The sequence below is a fragment of the Schistocerca piceifrons genome, chromosome 2, assembly GCF_021461385.2.
Source record: "Schistocerca piceifrons isolate TAMUIC-IGC-003096 chromosome 2, iqSchPice1.1, whole genome shotgun sequence".
Classification (NCBI taxonomy): domain Eukaryota; kingdom Metazoa; phylum Arthropoda; class Insecta; order Orthoptera; family Acrididae; genus Schistocerca; species Schistocerca piceifrons.
Window position 1 is genome coordinate 73165596 of NC_060139.1, and position 19593 is coordinate 73185188.

The following is a 19593-nucleotide window of genomic DNA, read 5'->3' on the forward strand; positions in this document are numbered from 1 at the left end:
GTTCATTCTTTGGTTTTTATAATTATTCCATCTGTTGATTTTTGCTTTATATTCTCAGGCTGTTTTTATGCCTTTCCAAGCTGTCATTAAATGTTGCAGTAAAACAATTTACTCAAAACCTCAACAGCTTCATTGACCCCAACATTATTCCTGGATTTGATCGATGTTTTGTACAGTTCTGCTGTGAACATCAAATACGAACCAACTGTGCCATCTGCATTGTGCACAATCTGCATATTAAATCATAGTTTTGCAATGTCGGATCTGCCACAGTGTGAATGTGCTGATTAACAGTGTGGCATGCAGAAGATACTCTGCAAATATGGCATTCCAGTCACCAGCTACAACGCTACTGATCACTGAGGAAATGCAACCTATTGCCTCAGCTGCGAAGTTTCGCTGGTACCACAGGCAGTTTGCCTCTTAAGCACAGAAATGCAGTCCTCCCTGTGCAATGAGAAATGCTCTTTTAGGTTAGTAACGATAACAACTGCATTCCAAAATGGCAGCCGTTAACTGTTTGTCACAGAGTTTTGTATGAAACTGCAATTCTTTACTGGATACAGGAGCTGATGTACCTTCCCATCTGCCTCGCCACAGCAATGACGTCTGTCATCTCCTTGCTTCTACTGGTTCTATCATCCTGACATATGGTCACATGACACTATCACTAAACTCAGGTCAATTTCATAAGTTTGGATGGCAATTTATTCTGCCAGATGTGGTTCACACTATCCTTGGAGCAGAGTTTCTGTCATTTTAGGTCCTGCTATTGGACCTCCACCACCATCATCTCTTAGACACCATCTTTAATTTGGGCAGCCACGGATCTGTATTCTGTGTGGACAGTACTACTGTGAGAATGATCACAGGTTATTTCCGTATGTAGAAGTTCTGAAACAGTTCTTGGAGATAACTTAGCAGCTACTTTCACTAACACCAATACGACAGTCGACAATACATTATATACTGACAAGACTAGGATTGCTAATTTGCATTCAGCCTAATTTCTTAACACCAAAAAATTGAAAGTAGCAAAACAAGAGTTTTGTTTATGTTTGCATAGGGAATTTGATGCCTGTCAAGCAGTAGCTGGGCATTGTTGCAACATGTAGTCCCCAAGTAGACCAATGGTTGACATCAGTATGCTGATTATCAGCAGCTCAATGCTAGAACAATTCCTGATTGCTGTCCTATCTTGCACATTCAAGACCTCGCATTTAACATCCATGGCAAGCATATCTTTTCCACGTTAGATTTGATATGTGTATTTTACCAGGAATCTGTTGCTTCAGATTACATAGACCTTCTGTACTCCATTCAGTCTCTTTGAATTGATGAGGATGCCTTTTGAACTGCGCAACACCATGGACCTTCCATCATTTCATTGATAAAGTTACACATGATCTCAACTTAAGTTACGTTTATATTCGCGATGTGTTGGTGATGGCCAATGCCGAAACTGAACACATGTGATATTTACACCAGATCTTTACTCACCTTCATCCACAAGGATGACTCATAAACCCATCAAAGTGCATCTTTTGGGCACCATAAGCCTGCTTCGTAGTTTACACCATCAACGCCGAAGGAATACGGTCACCACTGGAGAAGGTAGAAGCTATAACAAACTTCCAGCAGCCTGTTACTGACTGAGTTGCAAAGATTCCTTGGGATCACTGATTTATACCGTCATTTCATGTGCAACTGTGCACTCTTGGCCATTTCATTGAAAGAACTTTTACAAGGCTCACAGAAATCCAAGTGACAAACTGCCTGGACAAGCAAAGGTGAGACAGTCTTCAACAAAATGAAGACTTCTATCACTGAGGCTGCACTGTTAACTCAACCCTTCCCACAAGCACCACTCACATTAATGTTTGATACGTCTGCAACTGCAATAGGTGCTGCATTTCAGCAGCAAGTAGATCAGCTTTGGAGCCCTTAGTATTCTTCAGCCAGAAGCTATCTCCATCACAGCAGAGCTGGTAAAGATACAATTGTGAGCTTATGCACCATACAGTTCACTCAAGAAATTCTGGCACGTGCTCGAGGGGCAACATTTTACAGTTTTTGCTGACAACAAGTTACTGATGTATGCTTTGTGTCACAAACCAGACAAATTAATTGCCATATCAGCTTCACCACTATATGTAGGATAATTTAGGACTCATATAGTCCACATTGAGGGAGAACTGTTTTATAGATTAACATAGGAGTCATCTTACATTTAAAGGTGAAGCTTTGGCTTTTAAGGTTCTGTAAAAATTTATTTTGAAGAATCCTGAAGGGTAGGGCTTAACAAACAATACTCGCATTTGAATAGGCTGTAGATATCCTGATATACGGTAGCACTCTATGCAGTATCATCCTTACTCGAACAGTTGTGTGATATTTGACAAGCCGTACAAGTGCAAGGGATATGCGAGAAACTATGAACTAGCCACTACAACAGTCTAATGCTCTGGTTAAAAATTGACAATTTTGTGAAACACAAGGGGAAATAGCATTAAATTCTATCAGCTCACAAACTTCTGTTGTCTTTCAACAGGTCTGCAATAAAAGTTCTCATACCTATATGGATAATGTATACATACATTTATGCTGCAGGTAACACTGTAAGGCAAAACTCTTGTCCTTGGAAAAACCATTACGTGATTCGGAACCCAACTCAGTATTTTATTTGGTTATGAGAAACTGTAATGATTTACCAAGTGGGTTTCAAATGAGAAATTCGGTCGCTCTTCTCATATTGAAATACCGGGGAAAAATGGTACCCTGTTTTAATCAGCTTTAGAATAAGATGGCGACATTCAGATAAAATGAAAAAGAAAATTAATACAGAATTAAATATCTAACAAACAGAATAAAATGTGTTAAGCTGATTGCAATTGTTATTTCAAGACTGAATTACTGAGGAAAGACCCATTGTGATGATAGTACCAACAGATTTCACTAGATCATAGGATGATCAAAAGTTCAAGAGCTGGACTGAATTGTGAGTACAGCCTTTTATTTATGTATTGGTTGCTGTTGTTGCATATGATCTGCACCCTAGAGTAATTATATTGCTTGTCCATGTTTCACTGTTGCTCAAGTACAGCACTACAGAGCATTAAGAGGTGGAACAGGACACCAGCTTGACCGAGAACTACATTCAGCAGGGGGAGGAGAGTGCTAAGCAGCCAGCAGATTTCATTGTGCTACCAACCATGGGAGTCTATACCGTATTCTTTCATTGTGCTACCAGCCATGGGAATCTATACTGCATACTTTGACTTTTATAAACGTCTACCATGTTTAAACTGCAGTTTGCCTGAATCCACTTGTACTCAGAATCGAACTAGCTTTAAAATTTGAGAAATGTTCAACAATAGCATACATTATGCAGGAGATGCTGAAAGTCTAGATTGGGGGCAGTGGCATACTTGTGTGTTTCATGCAGCTGCTGTTGATGCTCACCGTGAGTATGTTGAGAATAATTGGGGGTGTGTCAGCTGCCGATTCTATACAATGAATGAGAGTGTGGTGGGCAGACATTATGTTTGGAAGCAAGAGACACTGTAACATTTTTACATCAGTGTAGAAATAAAATCCACTATGTGTTCCGAAAAAAACATCTATGTCCTCAAGCCCTACCATAACCACAACCTCAGAAATCCCAACATATTCAGAAGAAACTGCCAAATATTTGTGACAACAAAGATTTAAGTTTCACAGCTGTCATGTTAGGATGATGCCGACGATGATTAAAAATAGAAATAACACAGACGACAAGCTTGTATTATCAAAATGTAGACTGTCAGTAAATGGTGTAAGTTAGGATTAGATGTAATGTTAATTTTTTAAGCAGATGCCTTATGTCAAAAAAGTTTGTAACTTTGATTAGCCAAAATATGTTAAAAAATAAATTCTTTCTCAAGGAGCCTCTTAAAAAAGGGGGAGGGGGTCGTCTTGTATCCAGTGTTGTCTTATACCCAATAACTACAGTGCCAGCAGACACCCTCTCTTGTGCAGTTGATTATGGAGCACTCACTTTGACCCAGCAACCCAATAACGAGCTGAAAGATTTACTGACACAGCGATCTAGTCTGCAGTTCAATCATGTCCAAGTACCACTGTTAAACGTGCTGTTGAATTGTGAGATATTCACGTAGATGCCGTACCCATTTGTGACTATCAACTTTCAGCAATAGGCACTCTCATCCCTGCACGATTTGTCTCATCCAGAGGCCAAGGTATAACAAGTTTGGTTAAACAAATTTTTGTGAGGCCAAGTATTGACAAAGATTGCAAGATATTAGTGCAAAAGTGTATGGCCTATCAGCAGAGTAAGAGCACTTGCCATGTCAGTGCACCCCTTGGCCCATTTGTCCCACCTAGCCAGTGATTCGACCACATACACATTGATATCATTGGATCTTTACCACCATCTGAAGGATATACTTACTGCCCAACTGCCATCGACTGCTTCACTTGTTGGACTGAAGTCTTTCCCATGGTCAACCATCAATGCTGAAATAGTCCCAGCCACATTCTTCTGTGGATTGAGTGCTCTTTTTGGTGTGCACCTTCGCATTAACACTGACCAGGGCAGGCAATTTGAATCTTACTGGTTCAAGGCACTTGGTGCCCTGCTAGGCATGAAACGCATTCAATGAATGGTGTATCATCTGGCAGCAAATGGTTTAGAAGAATACCTGGACTGACCGTTAGAGATATCCCTTCAATGCATGAATCACAATGTTGGACAAAAGAAGCTGCTGTTTATCATCCTTCTGGGCCTTCTTGTCCATCAAGGGCGATTTGTAATCTACAGCAGGAGATATCGTCTATAGCCAACTGATCTAAATGCTCGGTGAGTTCCTCAGCAACGTGCAGACACCCTTATTGAGGCATCAGACTTTGTCAGCAAACTACGCACACAGATACGGCAGCTCTGGCCTGTTGCGTCGAGAGATGAACAGACTCACTTACCTTTCATCTTCATTGACCTCTGCAAGTGCAACCAAGTTTTTGTTCACCACAATGCTTTCTATAAGCTTTTTCAGCCACCAAAGGATGGACTGTATCCAGTCCTCAGCAGAGCTGTCAAAATGTTTAGGTTGATGTCATGGATACCCTAACAACAATCTTTGTCATCCATCTTAAATCTGTGCTCAGCACTGCATATGCTGGTATGAGCAAATCACCTTACTCATCAACCACATGCAAGACAGAATCGCTTGCTGTTCCACCACCTATCACAAACAAGGTGCAACAGACATAGGATGCAGACCCTGATGCCTCAGCAGCAGCAAAACCAGTTGTTACATGACCCAGATGTCGCATCTGCTTCAATCAAAGATGCCATTAACACTAAGAGGAGAGATGATGTGATGACTGTGCCTTGTATACCAATACACTCAAGACAAAAAGTGTTTATACTAAGCAACATTATCAGTGATATTCATTTATTCTTTGATTTTTATAACTACTCCCAGCATTGATTCTTGCTTTATATTCTCGCACTATTTTCATGCCTTTGCGTGCTGTGTTATTAAATGTTGCAGTAATGCAGTTCACTCTAAACTGCAGCACAGCTCTTGGTTGTTGCTACAACACGTATTTGTCTTGAAGCTTTTTAGCTGATAACCCTTCACCAAGTAATGTCTTCAGCATTTAATTTAGATTCATTCCATGTCAAAACACACAATTATTCGAGGATTTTTAATCCTCTGCCTCACATTTTCACAAAACTGTGCACATTTGCTTTCACTTATAATATAGAGACTTCTGCAAAATCTTTATGGTCTCAGACTACAGCTGTATTTTATATTGAATTTCAAGTGTTGTGATATTCTAATAACTGGACTCTACAAGAATGTCAGTGCAAAATGGTGGTTACCTACATAAATGCAAATAACTCGGGTATTTATGAAGCTTTTGATTTGGATTTTTTTTTCAGAAGTTAAGTAAGGCATATAGTCAACAGATATGCAGTTATTGAAGCAGCAAAGTAACAAAGAAAATTAAAAAAAATATATTAATGTACTTCAATTTTCGATTTCAGAAAAATTGTGAAGATGTGGAAAAGTGCTGATATCACATTTCACCAACCTGCTGGGAACCCGATTTTGGTCTTAAATAATCCCCCAGATTGTAATCTTTTTAATAAAATAAAAATTTTAATGGGTCTTCTGCTAACTGACACACAGATCTGAAATCGAAATACTTTTTGCTGTGATGTAAAACAATCATTTTAAGTAAGTTCATCCACTCACTGTCTCACTGCCTCAGATGCAAGGGTATCAAATTAGCATATTTAAGTATAATTCATTCTAGGCAGACAAGTTAACTTCAGTTGTAAAAATTTATTTCCTGTCGTTTGACTAATTCAGTAATTTTTAAAGACTATAACAATACCAGAGAAGGAAAGTTGCTATTCACCATATATCGGAGATGCTGAGTCGCAATAGGCACAACAAAAAGATTCACACAGTTCTAGCTCAGAGAGCTGAAACCATACTGTTGTTTCAGCTCTCTGACTGCAGACTTGTGTTCAAGTTGTGTGTGTGTGTGTGTGTGTGTGTGTGTGTGTGTGTGTGTGTGTGTGTGTGTGTGTGTGTGTGTGCTGCTGAAGTTTGTATGTTATAAGAATAAGCAAATGTTCAATGTTTCTTGAAAATCTGAGATGATGGGTGACATGACCTGCGTGGTATGATGTGGAATAATCCTTTACTATACTAGAAGCTGTATCTCAGATGGTATCTTTTGTACATTTCCTATTGCATGTAGTGCTATAAATTTGTTTGTACATAGATAACTTCACAATTAAAAAAAACTCTGATTTGCTGTTACTTCCATTCCTTATACCTTTAACTTTCTTGTTATTAACTTCACATACAAAGGACAGAGAGTTTATCTCTAACTGCCTCATCTTGTTGCATGTCCTGCCCATGGACTGCTTGCAATTAAGTGAAACATAAGACATTTTTATTTTCTGATTACAATATACAAACTGTGACTTCTGGCTTTTATGTTTTATTTAGTTACAGTCTATGATGATCATATATATTTATGTATGTGAATTAATTATGATTCCAGAGCAGATGTTATACGATGTCTAAGTGAAATTGTTCGCAATGATACGTTGCGAAATGTGAAACAAAACATACCCAAAGATTGCAGGCAACAACTGAGAGCTCAGTTATTTCAACAAAGAGAGAATATTGATTTTGATCCCAGGATTAAGAAGAATTGCTACAAAGATGTACAGCAGTTTTGCAAAGGGATTCCAAAAGGAGCTGCACAGGTAAGTTGCAGTTTAATTTATGACACTGTGCTGTAGGGTGTAGTAAATGTTGACTACAAAATATATGTATTACATATGAATTTCTTATTGTTTTTCTGATTTCAGAAGCTCAGATAACTCCACCATTTTTGTTAACTATGATTCACTCCTTTTATCTGTGGTGAAAGATAGCACAAAAAATAGAACAGAATTAGTGTAAGAAATGGTAACTAAAATTTATGGAAGAGAATATAATCATAAATCATTTTTTTTATTTTGGCATGAAACAAACTGTATTTTTTCATCCAATTGCAACATGAAATGCCATATTCAGAAGATAAAATAAACATTTATTCTGTTTTCTCGTTCATAACTTCAGATGTGTTTCAATCACTTATGAGTGTTATAAAATATTTCTTGTGCTGGTAAACTGCTGTCAACAGTGGATAACTTATCTTCTCTTACCTCCACCTAAAGTTTTAGTTTCATTGCGCTCTTCTTGCACCTTCTCTTTCTCTGCTTTTTTTCATTATTTATTTTTTTAATTTATTTTTGTCTGTTTCCCTCCCCTTTCATTAATTGTACATCCTTTGCCCTTTATACCTTTTGTTTCCTAAGCTACTGCTACCCTCCAGTTAACTTTGAACCATTGTTTATCCTCGTTATTATTATCTTTGTTTAATAATGTCCATACATTGTGCTAATTGTTGTTTTCATAATCATGTGTGTTCGAACAATAATTACTCCATATTCAAAGCAACCAACATGAATTATTGGAATTTGTACCTTTCAATCTAGTATGTTGTTAGCATTTTTTATCAACATTCTTACCTCAAGAACCTGGTACACTTACTGCATCTAAACAGGTGATTGGAAATGATGAACTTCTCCCGTTCCATAGATTTCTGTCCTAATAATCTTTAGCATTGTTGCTAATCTAAATACCGCTGTCAGGCATAAAATCGGCTGACTCTCCTTAAGTAGTTAGCATTATGCTCACTACTTAAGTCCCATCTTATTCTATTATTTGCTCCTGTAAACGTGTATGCGTTATGCAGGTCTTGGCGTCACTCGCGTCCATCTAGAAAGTATATACTGAGGTTAACGAAGGTGATGTTGCCTGATGTACTCGATGATGCCCTTTAGCTACACTGTTTGAAGGATTGTCCTAAGAAATACCAAATTAAGATCAGCCTGAAGATGCCTAAATAAGGTGAAACGCGTTGATAAATAAAAAAAACTAAAATTGCAACCAAGACTGTTTTCAACTAACACTATTAAACACTGGTTTGCTGATTCATGCCACAGATGAATTGGAAGAATGTCCCAGGCATGTATCTGCATTAGCTTTCCAGAACAACCAGAAAAGCAAAGATTATTATACAAGTAAATTTAAGAATGTAGAGACGTTGTGAGGGTGACATGGTACGTTAATGTCATCGTTGGCATCCGGTAGTGAGTTGTTTGTCTTTCCTAACCTTGAAACAAGTTATTTTTCTGTATTGTTCAGTGAAAGAGCATAATAACAACACTATATTTAAGTGAAACCACATAGTGACTGTTGTAGTTTGTAGATTATTTATGAAATAGGGATGCCTTACAAATTTACGACAGGAGAATACGCATTCATTCAGTTTCAGTTAACGTTATTACCATCATTTTTCCAAAATTAAATTCTCTACAACTTCTGTTCAAAACTTTGTGCAGTTGTCTGGAATTTAAAGAATGAATTGCGCCAAGTAACTGATAAATTAAAAATTTTATGAAATTATGTCTTTGCTTCTCTGGATGTTCAGGAAAACTACGCAGATACACATCTGGGACATGTTTTATTAGATTCACCAGATCAATAACAACAAAATAAATGGAAATCGTGCTTTACTTTAATCTCGTTCAGTTTTGTGAAGGCTTCATATTAGTGAAGTTGCTAAATTTCAAGCAAAATCTTTTATTAGCCATAAATCTGTAACCAAACATTTGTGGACCAATGTTCATATGAACTTTTTTCTTTAGTTTTACTTGTAGAAGAACATATTAAAATATCCAAATATATTCGTGAATCACCCTGTATATGGGCTGCCAAAATCAACACACAAATATTTCGATCTTTTCTTTCAGCAGTGAGGGAGTTGCATAGTTACATATTTATGGGTTAATGACAGCTTCTTATTCAAATCAAAAGTGTTGTGTTGTAATGTCACTACAGTTGATCCACAAATTTTAACAAGTCAAAATTGATTCTACTTCAGAGCAATATAACCCAGGATTGACAATTATACAACACATATTTCTGGGTTAAGCTTGATCAGAAGCCATTTTCAGTGATAATCTAAGGTCAGAGGCTATATACAACCAGCCCTATGTCTTTCAAGGGCTGCATCATTGATATACATTGCCGGAAAAAAAAATGCAAAACCCTCTAGGACAGGGTCATTTTATTGGTGAGTGATGCGACTGGTAGTGCATCATTTTAGGAGCATATCATAACAAAATCAGACGAAATGAAACACGTAACAGTAAATAGTACCCAAACATCTGCATCAAAATACAATGTATTCCTGTCTAGTGACAACACAAGTACACAATCATAAAGATGCCATTAAGTAAACAATTATGAAGGTGCTGAATGGCATCCAGGAATAGATGGTTCCAAACATCTTGCACCCTTTGTTGCATTTCAGCAATTGTTCTTGGCAGGCTCTGGAGAACGAGTAATTTCTCGCTTCATCATGTCCCGTACATGTTCAGTTGGCAAGATGTCTGGTGATTTTATTGGCCAGGACATGAAGGGCACATTGCGTCACAACAAGCATAGGTGGACATGTAATGTCGAAAAAGCAATCACCTTCCAGTTGAAAAAGTTGCAGTAGCACAGGTATAGCAACCGATGCAACGTAGCAGGTACTTGTTACTTCACTGCCCAGAAACACCACATGCAACCACGAGTTGTAACTGATGGCCTCCACTTCATGAAGCCTGTGGTGGGACCTGTGCTTCTTGGGCAGATACACTCGAGAATAGGTCACTTGCCAGGTATACGCCATGCACATGTCCATCTATCACTCGCACGCACACACAACCTACTCTTGTTACTGAAGACCGCAGAGCACCATTCCACTCTCCAATCTACTCTTTCACAATGCCAGTATAGGCATGCTTTGCAGTATTGTGGTGTCAGTGATAGCCTGGCTAGAGGCACTCCTGATCATAGTCATGCTGTAAGCAAATAGTTCCCAATGGTGCTTGGTGATACAGCAGGTGCAACATGTGTCCAGATTTCTTCCCTGGATGATAGTTGGTCGACCGTTACTAATTGCACAAGCACCCATCTTGACATGCATTTGTACTTCGTGTATGTCCAGAACCTGGTCTATGGGTGTGGGGATTTTCCACTGACTACTGCTAAATGCAGCAATACACTGCTGATACATTGTGCTCAAAATGTGCAGCAATCTGTGAATATGTCCATCAAGTTTCCCACAGGCCCACAGTGTGACCCTGTTCAAGTGGCTGAATCTGTTAACAGGAGTACATACTAAATGGTGGCACATGGTTGTAACTGATAATGAGTGTTGCAGACTGTGTCCATCACTAAACTAAGAACAGGTCTCCTGAGTGCTATCCAGATGCCGATGAATGTGACAAATGAATCACTAACACGACAACTCCTCATTATACACATATTATATATCCTAGTGCTACTGAGCACAGTCCTTGAGAGAGTTGCAGTTTAGTTTCCCAGAAGTGTATAAACAGCTTACTGACCTGAAGGCTGTGGTTAACTGGTCTATATCTCGCCCTACTCATCTGAGGAACACTGGTGCTATGGAGTTGTGTGGTTTAGCTCCAAGTGTAATGTCAGGACAGAGATTCAGATCTGTTAGACTATGGCTTATCAGCACATTAAACCCTTCACTTAACTGTGAATTTTACTAAAGAATTCTTCACTACATTATCATACCATTATATACGTGCAAGTGAATCCAAAATGTCATTGTCGGTGAAGGGGTATTGTGTGTGAGAGAGAAAAAAATACAGATTAGTTGCTTAAGATCCTATTAATGTAGAACTCATTACAGACAGAACACATGCACAAACTGGAGAGGGGTAGGAAAGGAAGTTAGCAGTATCCTTTTCTAAGGAACCTTGTCTTAATATGTATGACGTGTTAATTGTAAAATGAGTGGAGCCTCATTCAGATGTATAAAAAATTAGGGTGCAGCAGAGATGCGAAAGAAAAGAAGCTGAGATGAGTAGAGAAAGAAAGGTATTGTTGTTAGATAGTAGTAATGGGATGTGTATTGACCAACATCTGCAGGAAAAAGTAGGATCAAAATACCTGATCTAAGTATTGTAAAACCTACCGCTAGGCTTAGCAGGTTAAGAGAGGATATTGAGGCACTAACTGTTAAATAAAGCAGTTAGCACCCTATCCAAAAATATAGAGGAGTGAACTGAATAGATTAACTTCAGTAAATTCACATGCACAAATGGGAGTTTTGTTGAGGTTCTGCAGTGGTGTGATCAATCCTAGATGATCAAAGCCATCAGACAAGTTAACCCGGAACTGACCGGGTTGCTGCTGACCGTGAGCAGGGCTTGTATCTTTGTGGTGCCAGTTGCTGTTATATGAAGGTATGGATACACAAAACATTGCCTACATGTAACAGGAGGAGGAAAAGTAAATTAACTATTATGATAATCAAAGATGTGTGTGTGTGTGGAGGGGGGGGGGGGGGGTATATAGAAAAGGAAGTTGACTCATGGTATCTGCCTGAGCACCATGTAGATACAGGAATTCATATGTTAAAGGCCAAGGGCTATAATTTTTTCTGTGATGAAAATATGGAGAAAGGTGGAGTTGTCATGTATGTTAAAAATAACACAAAGCTACAATGTACTGAAACCAGCAGTTTCCATTTAGAAGAATGAGTAGAAGCTTGTACATGTAGATTGCTGCTATCAAAAAACCCATTTATAATTGTTGATACCAACTGCAAAATTTTCAAACATTTTTAGAAATTTTGAATCATTATTATGCCAACTAGCACACAAAAGAAAGCAAATGAGAGTCCATTCTGATTTTAGCACTAATTTTATGAAAGACTGATATAAAAGAAATGATTGGAGAATGTTACTGTATACTTATATCTTGAGTTCTGTTTTTTCCCCACGAGAACTGCACAGAAAATCAGAACACAAATAGGAAAATAGAACACAAATAGACATCATATTTGTAAGTGAACACTTAATCAACGATACAACTGTTCATCCAGCAACATAAGGCTTCTCTGAATATGTTGCACAACTAGTCTTACTTGATAAAATGTCAGTTGGCCTCATAGAAAGCTGTGTAACTATTTACACAAGCAAAAATGTGGAGGGTGGGCAGCACAACAGGCAGCACAACAGGAAACTGACTGGAGGGATGTTAATAATGTGGTGGATGTCAATTCAAAAATAATTCTCCCCTCATCTTCGTGTCCTAGGGCTTGAATGACCTGCTACTACCTGCTTCCTCCTTGAGGAAGGAACAAGTAGCTCTGAAAGCTACAATAGTTTTTGTACTTTACTCATTGTGCTGATATTTTTTCAAGATCAATATTAATTCATAACATACTACTTCCTCATGGATAACGACATCAGTTGCATTTGCTGCTTAGGCTATTGCATGTGAAGTGTGTGCAGTACGTTTCACGTTATTGGTATGTTCTGAATCCATGTGAGTGTTCTGCCAGTTGCTGTTATTTGGAGGTGTGGATACACAGAGCATGGCCTACACCTAACAGGAAGAGGAAGTAAATTATCTGAGGTGATAAAGTTATGGGGAAAGGGATAGGGAGGGGGTGGAAGGGGAGGGCGCTGGTCACTTGTGATCACAGGTGTCAATGGAAAGTTTGTGTGTGTCAGTCCTGCCGATAATTTTTTCGGTTGGTAAGTGTGATCTGTGCTTTTTTCCGATTACTGGCGGCAGTCCTCTGTTCAAGGAATTGGTAGTAGATTTGCTAAAGATACATATCTAATTCAGTTACAAGTTTTATATCTGCACTAGCGCCTAGCATTGTGTATTATGAGGGTACTTCTGGTACCACTAACTGATCCACCATTCCAAGTTCCATTTGCAAACGGCTTGTGGGAAGAATGAGTGTCAGCAGACATCCTTACTAGCTCAAAAGTTCTTGAAGTTTCTCATTGTGGTATAGTTTTCCAAGACATTTTTGGGAGGTAATATGTTGTCTGGCTCTTCCTGGAATGTACTCTTTCAGAATTTCAGCCAACTTAAGTCCGATCTGTATGGTTACTCTAGATATTTTATGGTAGTTACTGTTTCCAGCAATTTGTCATCAAAAGTGGAATTGCCCAGTACTGAATTTCTTCTCCTACATATGCACAGTATGTTACATTTATTTACGTTCAGAGTCAACTGCAAGTCCCAGCACCAATCCTCAATCCTCTGCAAGTCTTCAGCAAATCACTACTGTCTTTTGGCATTGCTACTTCTTCTAGATAATCATATCGTTTGTGAACAGTCTTATACAGCCTCTGACATTATCCATTAGATCATTAATATAAATTATAAGCAGTAATGGTCCTATCACAATTCCTTGGGATTCTCCTGAAATGACTTTTATATCTGTAGATTTTGTTCCATTAAGAGCAATTTATTGAATTCTGTCAAGTCTTGAATCCAATCACAAATCTGGTCCAGTACTTGATAAGCTCATAGTTCTTCACTAAATGGCAATGAGGGACTGTAACAAATGTCTTCCTGATGTCAATTAACACGGCATCATCCTAGGCACCCATGTCTACAATGCTGTGGATCTAATGAAGGAACAGAATGAACTGAGTTACCCAAGATCTCTGTTTGAGGAATCCATGATTTTCATAGAGGAGATTTTCATTCTAAAAAAAAAAATTTAAAAAAAATTGAGTTTAGAAAATATTCCAAAATTCTAAAACAGATTGATGTCAACTATAGGGGCCTACAATTATGTGGATTGATTCTTTGACCATTCTTCAAAGTGGGAATGACGTGCACTTCTGCCCAACACTAGGTACCCTTCATTGCTTCAGTGAACTACAATAAAGTTTTGCTATAAGGGGAGCAAGTTCTTTCACATAATCTATGTAGAATTTTATAGTATCTGACCTGGTCCGGGTTCCTTTTCACTACTAAGCAACTATAGTTGCTTTTCAATACCATTGTCACTCATCTCAGTATCTGCAATTTCGTCTTTCGTGTAGTGACTGAAAAGAGGAAGTGTGTTGTGATCTTCTGTGGTGAAACAACTTTGGAAGAACTAGTTCAGTTTTTTGGCCTACTCTCTGTCATCTCCTATTTTTGTGCCAATATGATCACTGAGTGACTAAATAGATGATTTAAAGCAGCTTATTGATTTTATAAGAGACCGAAACTTAGGATTTTGATAAGGTCAGTTGGCAAAATTTTTCTTTCAAAATCATTGAACACTTCTCTCATTGCTCTCCTTTTTCTCATTTTCACTTCATTCATCTTTTGTTTGCCAACTAAATTCTGACTTCTCTTAAATCTATGGTGAAGTTTTCTAACTTGGCTATTAAACCACTGTGAGTCTTTCCTAGCCCTAGCAATTTTGTTTGGAACATACTTGTTTGAGGCATGTTGAACAATGATTTTGAATTTTATCCATTTGTGTTCCACATCTTCGTGCTCAGCACTAAATATCTGATTTTGACTACCTTTCTTAAATGTCTTATAAAACCCATGGTCATTGATGCTACCACAATCTTATAATCACTGACATCTTCCTCCATATTAACTGTTTCAGAAAGTTCTGGTCTTCTGTTGTTAGAGGGCCTAAGATATTACACTCACAAATTGGCTCTTTATCTATCTGCTTGCAGTAATTTTTAGATAAGATCTCCAGAATGATGTGAAACGAATCACTGTCTCTGGCAGCAGTTTTGATCACAGGACTCACCAATTCTATAGCTGATAAATTCCAGTCTCCCCCTACTACAGTAAACTTGATTAGGAAAAAATGTATTTACAATATTTTGCAAGTTCTCTCTGAAGGTCTCTGCCACAACAGCTCCTGATGCAGGTGGTCTATAAAAGCATCCAGTTACCGTGTTTGACCCTCCTTTAATGTTTAAAATGAGTGAGATGGCACACTTGCTAGCACACTAGGCTCACATTCTGGAGGACAACAGTTCAAATCCACATCCAGTCACCAAAACCTCATTACATATTGTTGACTTATGTACTAAAATACACTGCCACAATTGGCTTATGGCCTTGCCTTATGATAGATAATCCAATCCGAGTGCAGTATTTCAATGCTATTCCTTCTGCTTTCAACCTACATACTATTCCTTGTATTATCTGGGCATTATAACTTTTGATGTTGTTGTTGTGGTCTCCAGTCCAGAGACTGGTTTGATGCAGCTCTCCATGCTGCTCTACCCTGTGCAAGCTTCTTCATCTCCCAGTACCTACTGCAACCTACATCCTTCTGAATCTGCTTAGTGTATTCATCTCTTGGTATCCCTCTACGATTTTTACCCTCCACCCTGCCCTCCAGTACTAAATTGGTGATCCCTTGATGCCTCAGAACATGTCCTACCAACCGATCCCTTCTTCTAGTCAAGTTGTGCCACAAACTCCTCTTCTCCCAATTCTATTCAATACCTCCTCATTAGTTATGTGATCTACCCATCTAATCTTCAGCATTCTTCTGTAGCACCACATTTCGAAAGCTTCTATTCTCTTTTTGTCTAAACTATTTATCGTCCATGTTTCACTTCCATACATGGCTACACTCCATACAAATACTTTCAGAAACGACTTCCTGACACTTAAATCAATACTCAATGTTAACAAATTTCTCTTCTTCAGAAACGCTTTCCTTGCCATTGCCAGTCTAAATTTTATATCCTCTCTACTTCGACCATCATCAGTTATTTTGCTCCCCAAATAGCAAAACTCCTTTACTACTTTAAGTGTCTCATTTCCTAATCTAATTCCCTCAGCATCACCCGACTTAGTTCGACTACATTCCATTATCCTCGTTTAGCTTTTGTTGATGTTCATCTTGTACCCTCCTTTCAAGACACTGTCCATTCCGTTCAGCTGCTCTTACAGGTCCTTTGCTGTCTCTGACAGAATTACAATGTCATCGGCGAACCTCAAAGTTTTTATTTCTTCTCCATGGATTTTAATGCCTACTCCGAACTTTTCTTTTGTTTCCTTTACTGCTTGCTCAATAAAGTAGATTGAATAGCATCGGGGAGAGGCTACAACCCTGTCTCACTCCCTTCCCAACCTCTGCTTCCTTTTCATGCCCCTCGACTCTTATAACTGCCATCTGGTTTCTGTACAAATTGTAAATAGCCTTTCGCTACCTGTATTTTACCCCTGCCACCTTCAGAATTTGAAAGAGAGTATTCCAGTCAACATTGTCAAAAGCTTTCTCTAAGTCTACAAATGCTAGAAACGTAGGTTTGCCTTTTCTTAATCTTTCTTCTAAGATAAGTCGTAGGGTCAGTATTGCCTCACGTGTTCCAACATTTCTACGGAACCCAAACTGATCTTCCCCGATGTCTGCTTCTACCAGTTTTTCCATTCGTCTGTAAAGAATTTGCGTTAGTATTTTGCAGCTGTGACTTATTAAACTGATAGTTCGGTAATTTTCACATTTGTCAACACCTGCTTTCTTTGGGATTGGAATTATTATATTCTTCTTGAAGACTGAGGGAATGTCACCTGTCTCATACATCTTGCTCACCAGATGGTAGAGTTTTGACAGGACTGGCTCCCCCGAGGCTATCAGTAGTTCTGATGGAATGTTGTCTACTCCCGGGGCCTTGTTTCGACTTAGGTCTTTCAGTGCTCTGTCGAACTCTTCACGCAGTATCATATCTCCCATTTCATCTTCATCTACATCCTCTTCCATTTCCATAATATTGTCCTCAAGAACATCGCCACTGTATAGACCCTCTATATACTCCTTCCACCTTTCTGCTTTCCCTTCTTTGCTTAGAACTGGGTTTCCATCTGAGCTCTTGATATTCATACAAGTGTTTCTCTTTTCTCCAAAGGACTCTTTAATTTTGCTGTAGGCAGTATCTATCTTACTCCTCGTGAGATAAGCCTCTACATCCTTACATTTGTCCTCTAGCCATCCCTGCTTAGCCATTTTGCACTTCCTGTCGATCTCATTTTTGAGACGTTTGTATTCCTTTTTGCCTGCTTCATTTACTGCATTTTTATATTTTCTCCTTTCATCAATTAAATTCAGTATCTCTTCTGTTACCCAAGGATTTCTACTAGCCCTCGTCTTTTTAGCTACTTGATCCTCTGCTGCTTTCACTATTTCATCTCTCAAAGCTACCCATTCTTCTTCTACTGTATTTCTTTCCTCCATTCCTGTCAATTGTTCCCTTATGCTCTCCCTGAAACTCTGTACAACCTCTGGTTCTTTCAGTTTATCCAGGTGCATCTCCTTAAATTCCCACCTTTTTGCAGTTTCTTCAGTTTTAATCTATAGTTCATAACCAATAAATTGTGGTCAAAGTCCACATCTGCCCCTGGAAATGTCTTACAATTTAAAACCTGGTTCCTAAATCTCTGTCTTACCATTATATAATCTATCTGAAACCTTCTAGTATCTCCAGGGTTCTTCCATGTATACAACCTCCTTTCATGATTCTTGAACCAAGTGTTAGCTATGATTTAGTTACGCTCTGTGCAAAATTCTACGAGGTGGCTTCCTCTTTCATTTCTTAGCCCCAATCCATATTCACCTACTACCATATTTACTCGAATCTAAGCCGCACTTTTTTCCGGTTTTTGTAATCCAAAAAACCGCCTGCGGCTTAGAATCGAGTGCAAAGCAAGCGGAAGTTCTCAAAAATGTTGGTAGGTGCCGCGACAACTAACTTCTGCTGTCGAATATATGTAGCACTAGACAAGCATGCTTTGTAGGCACAAAGATAAATACTGGCGCCAAAACCTCTGCGTCAGTAAATAAATTTTAAAAAAAGGTGGAAGACGAGCTTTTTTTCTCCGCCCCGAGTTTCGACCACTGCATTTTCATACATTATCCAACGAAGTAAATACAAATTCCGTATTGTTCATCTTCAAATGTAGCAGAATTTCAATGTACCATGAAAATCCGACTGGCAAGACTGTTTGGGATGTTTGTCAATATGGCCAACTCTACGTTCAGAATTTTTTCCTACCTGTGAGAAGAGATGGTTGCTAATAAATAGGAACCTGATGAAATATGAACCACATACAGTATTCTCTTCACCATAAGAATAATACGAATATAAACATTTTGCCATGTATTCTTTTGTGTTTGCTGCTATCTCATTTAAATCCTGTCTGCCTAATAAACTACGAAACTAGAGTGAGACAACAGCAAACGCGGAAGAATATATGTATCATTTCATGTTTATATTTGTATTGTTCTTATGTCTAATAGTGATACTGTCAGAAATGAAGCATGGCAACTGACTAGATTTTTAAATCTAAGATGGCTCTCATTTCTGTGCAGAATTTGATGTACTAAAGAAGCGGCCGCAAAGATTTTCAAACGGAGAAAAATTTTCGCCTAACTCTCGTTCAGAACTTGTTCTATTATACGCAGTCTATTATTTGGTTCTTGTTGATTATTATCAAAGAAAGCAGCAGAGTAACAACAAATAGCAGTCTCTTGCCATTGTTTCGCCAATGAGATGATTCCTCTCCTGTAAATTTTTTTTTTTTTATTGTAAGCGGTGGTAGCGCGCACAAAAGCAAGCCATGCCGCGAGCGGCGACAGGCCGTAAACACGCACTATCAGAATGCAACGAACAATGCATGACACAGTACAGTAATATATTTTCAGCTTACAGTGACGTAAACACCTATAACAAAGAAAACGGCACTTATCAGATCAAAGCAAAATAAGCAATCGATTCAAACCAGAGGAAGCACGTGAAAAAGGAAGGGTACCCGTATAAATATGGACGGAGCGCCTGACGCATAGCAGTGGCTGCCTGGTAAAGCTTAACTGCTAAGCTTACGACTCGAACCAAACTACTGTAGGTGTATCGCCATTCATTCGACCTAAATTGTCTCTCATATTACAATGGACCAACTTTGTTTCGATTTGGAGGTGCGGCCTTAAACTATTCTCTCCCCTTGAATTTCGAGTCTCAAATTTCAGGTGCGGCTTAGATTCGGGAAATTTTTTTTCCCTTTATTTCGAGTCTCATTTTTCGGGTGCGGCTTAGATTCGGGTGCGGCTTAGATTCGAGTAAATGCGGTATGTTTCCTTCTCTTCCTTTTC

The 19593-nt window shown here is 38.6% G+C and overlaps 1 protein-coding gene across 1 annotated transcript in view; it reads left to right on the forward strand.

Moving 5' to 3' along the window:
* Positions 1–19593, forward strand: part of LOC124776288 (Golgi apparatus protein 1) — a 160809-nt gene that overhangs the window by 76759 nt on the left and 64457 nt on the right. The window contains exon 10 of the mRNA XM_047251197.1: positions 7087–7294. Within this exon, the coding sequence (XP_047107153.1) occupies positions 7087–7294 (208 nt within the window). The remainder of the gene's footprint in view (positions 1–7086; positions 7295–19593) is intronic.